At 40.6% G+C, this 2,848-nt stretch overlaps 1 protein-coding gene across 1 annotated transcript in view; it reads right to left on the bottom strand.

The window, feature by feature from the left end:
• The window catches only part of LOC103262606 (DNA-dependent protein kinase catalytic subunit-like), a gene marked incomplete at its 3' end in the record, with an annotated part of 72,753 nt that overhangs the window by 13,575 nt on the left and 56,330 nt on the right, over positions 1-2,848 (bottom strand). Inside the window, exon 23 of the mRNA XM_021713467.1 lies at positions 1,206-1,369. Within this exon, the coding sequence (XP_021569142.1) occupies positions 1,206-1,369 (164 nt within the window). The remainder of the gene's footprint in view (positions 1-1,205; positions 1,370-2,848) is intronic.

Here is a 2,848-nt window from a genome sequence, read left to right on the forward strand (position 1 = left end):
CCTCAGCCTCCCAAAGCGTGGGATTACAGGCTGAGCCACCAAGCCCGGTAACACATTTTTAGCAATAAAGTATCTTAAAATTAAGGTATGGGCCAGGCTCGGTGGCTCAGCCTATAATCCCAGCACTTTGGGAGGCTGAGGTAAGTGGATTGCCTGCCCTGAGGGTTCAAGACCAGCCCGGGCAACTTGGCGAAACCTCGTCTCCACAATAAATAAAAAATCAGTCGGGCATGGAGGCGTGCGCCTGTAGTTCCAGCTACTTGGAAGGCTGAGGCGGAAGGATCCAGAGCCCAGCAGGTCAAGGCTGCGGTGGCCAAGAGTATGCCACTGCACTCCACCATGGGCGACAGAGTGATACTCCAACTCAAAAAAATAAAAAATTAAGATAAAATAAAATTAAGGTATGAACTTTTTAAAGATATGTTATTGCAGACTTAATAGATTAAAGTGTAAACACAACTTTTAAATGCACTTGAAAACCAAAAAATTGATACGACTCATTATATTTCAATTATTCACTTTATGTGGTCTGGACCCAAATTCACAATATGTCCAAGGTATGCCTGTGTAAAATTTCAGGTTATCTGTCTCTAACCTCCCAGGACTAAGGGGATAATTAAGCACAGACTGAATCACTTTTAAATGTGTTTTTTGTTTTTTTTAAGTTGGAGTCTCACCGTCACCCAGTCTGGAGTGTATGCTCACAGCCACTGCAGCTGCAACCTGCTGGGCTCAGGTGATTCTTCCATCTCAGCCTTCTAAGTAGCTAGAACTACAGGCATGAGCCATCACACTCAACTAATTTTTCTTGATTTATTGTAAAGATGAGGTCTTGCCAAGTTGGCCAGACTGGTCTCGAACCTGTGGGCTCAGGCAATCCTCTCACCTCAGCCTTCCAATGTGCTGGGATTATAGGTGTGTACCACCATGCCCGGCCTAAATGCATTTTTAATGCATTTTCTATTATAAAGAGTTTCTGGTATATTAATGGTTTGCCAGGCTATTATTTATTAGGATGATTTATGCTTAACTTCCATTTACCAATGGTATCTACTTCTGGTAAATGAGTAGTTCTCTAATTACTGTATTACAGGAAATACAAAATTAATGATATTATAATGGCTGAAATATATTATCTAATTCTTATCCTTATGTTTTAAAAGCAAAAGACTTTATACAACGAGTGAAATAAAAAATAAAAGTACTTTAGTTTGTCTGTCACTAGCTGTGAGTGCTAATTCTGTGACCCGGGGCAAGAACACATCCAGGTAGATGACAGGCTTCATCTCTCTGAAGGGCACCGCAAAGCGCAGTCTCTTCTCTCTGTCCCAGGCCACACATCTCTTCATCATGTCATCTGAGGATGCAGCTGTTCAAAAAGATTTAAGAGGGTTTTTTCCATTCAAAATCTTTCTAATACCAGTTGTTCCACATCTCATTAGTTAAACCAGAGTGCTTTTTCAAAATTCCTTTAAGTGAAGTACTTTATTTATCATTCCTTTTTTTTTTTTTTTGCTTCATACATGTAATTACAACATTAGAAATCACTGATATACTAGTTCTAAACTTAATTTAAGGTAAAATTATTTTTAAACAAATCTAGCAGGCTCAAATGTTTAATATCCAAATTCAGTGAAAGTTCCTTAAGGTATTTTGTAGAAAAATGGCAAACAAACAAAGTTTTTACTGAAAAGTCTCCTCTTCAACCCTGTGGCCCATTGCAAGTGAACTGGATAAAGAAAATGTAGTACATATACACCATATAATATGACGCAGCCATGAAAAAGAATGAAACCACAGCCTTCCCAACAACTTGGATGCAGCTAGAGACGATCATACTAAGTGAACTACCAGAGAAGCAAAAAACTGAACACACCACAGGCTCTCACTCATCAGTGGGCCCTGAACAAGAGTCACACTAGCTCTAGGGTGCGATCAGCAGTCCACGGGCACTGCTAGGGGAGGGAAGAAGAGAGGAAAGTGGGGGCGCACGGCAGCACAATGGCTCCTGGTCCACTACCAGGGGGACTGAGGGCCAGCATAGAAACTCAAACTTCACCTGCATGCAGCCTACTTATCCAGTAAATCCTTGCTTGTACTCTACAACTCTATAATAAATAAATTAAAAATTAATTAACTAAAAAGTCTCCTCTTTAAAATACTTCATTAGCAAAACCTCAATTTCTCAACCAACTCATCTTCGACAAAGCCTCCACCACCTACCACTGGGGAGAGGAGAACCTATTCAGTAAATGGTGCTGGGAAAACTGGCTGACAACATGCAGAAGATTGAAACAGGACCCCTATCTATCCCCATGCACAAAGGTTAATTCCAAATGGATCAGAGACCTAAGTGTAAAACCTCAAACCATAAGAACCTTAGAAAATGAAGGAAATACCCTCATGGAAATCGGAACTGGCATCCAATTCCTGAACAAAACCCGAAACCCAAAGGTCATAAGAGAGAAGATAGACAAGTGGGACGTTATTAAACTGACAAGCTTCTGCAAGGCCAAAGAAACCATCAAGAGAGCAGGGAGACAGCCTACAGACTGGGAAAAAATATTCGCCAACACCAGGTCTGACAAAGGCTTAACATTCTGGATCTACAAGGAACTAAAATGTGCTGAAAAGAAAAAAACAAACAATCCCATTATCAAATGGGCAAAAGATATGAACAGACACTTCACAAAAGAGGACATCCGAGCAGCCAACAAACACATGAAGAAATGATCAGCCTCACTAATCATCAGGGAGATGTAAATCAAAACCACACTGAGATACCACCTAACTCCAGTCAGAATGGCAATTATCAACAACTCAAAAAATACAGCTGCTGGAGAGGATG

Source organism: Carlito syrichta, unplaced genomic scaffold, assembly GCF_000164805.1.
Source record: "Carlito syrichta isolate Samal-C Ts95f unplaced genomic scaffold, Tarsius_syrichta-2.0.1 Scaffold304564, whole genome shotgun sequence".
Taxonomy (NCBI): Eukaryota; Metazoa; Chordata; class Mammalia; order Primates; family Tarsiidae; genus Carlito; species Carlito syrichta.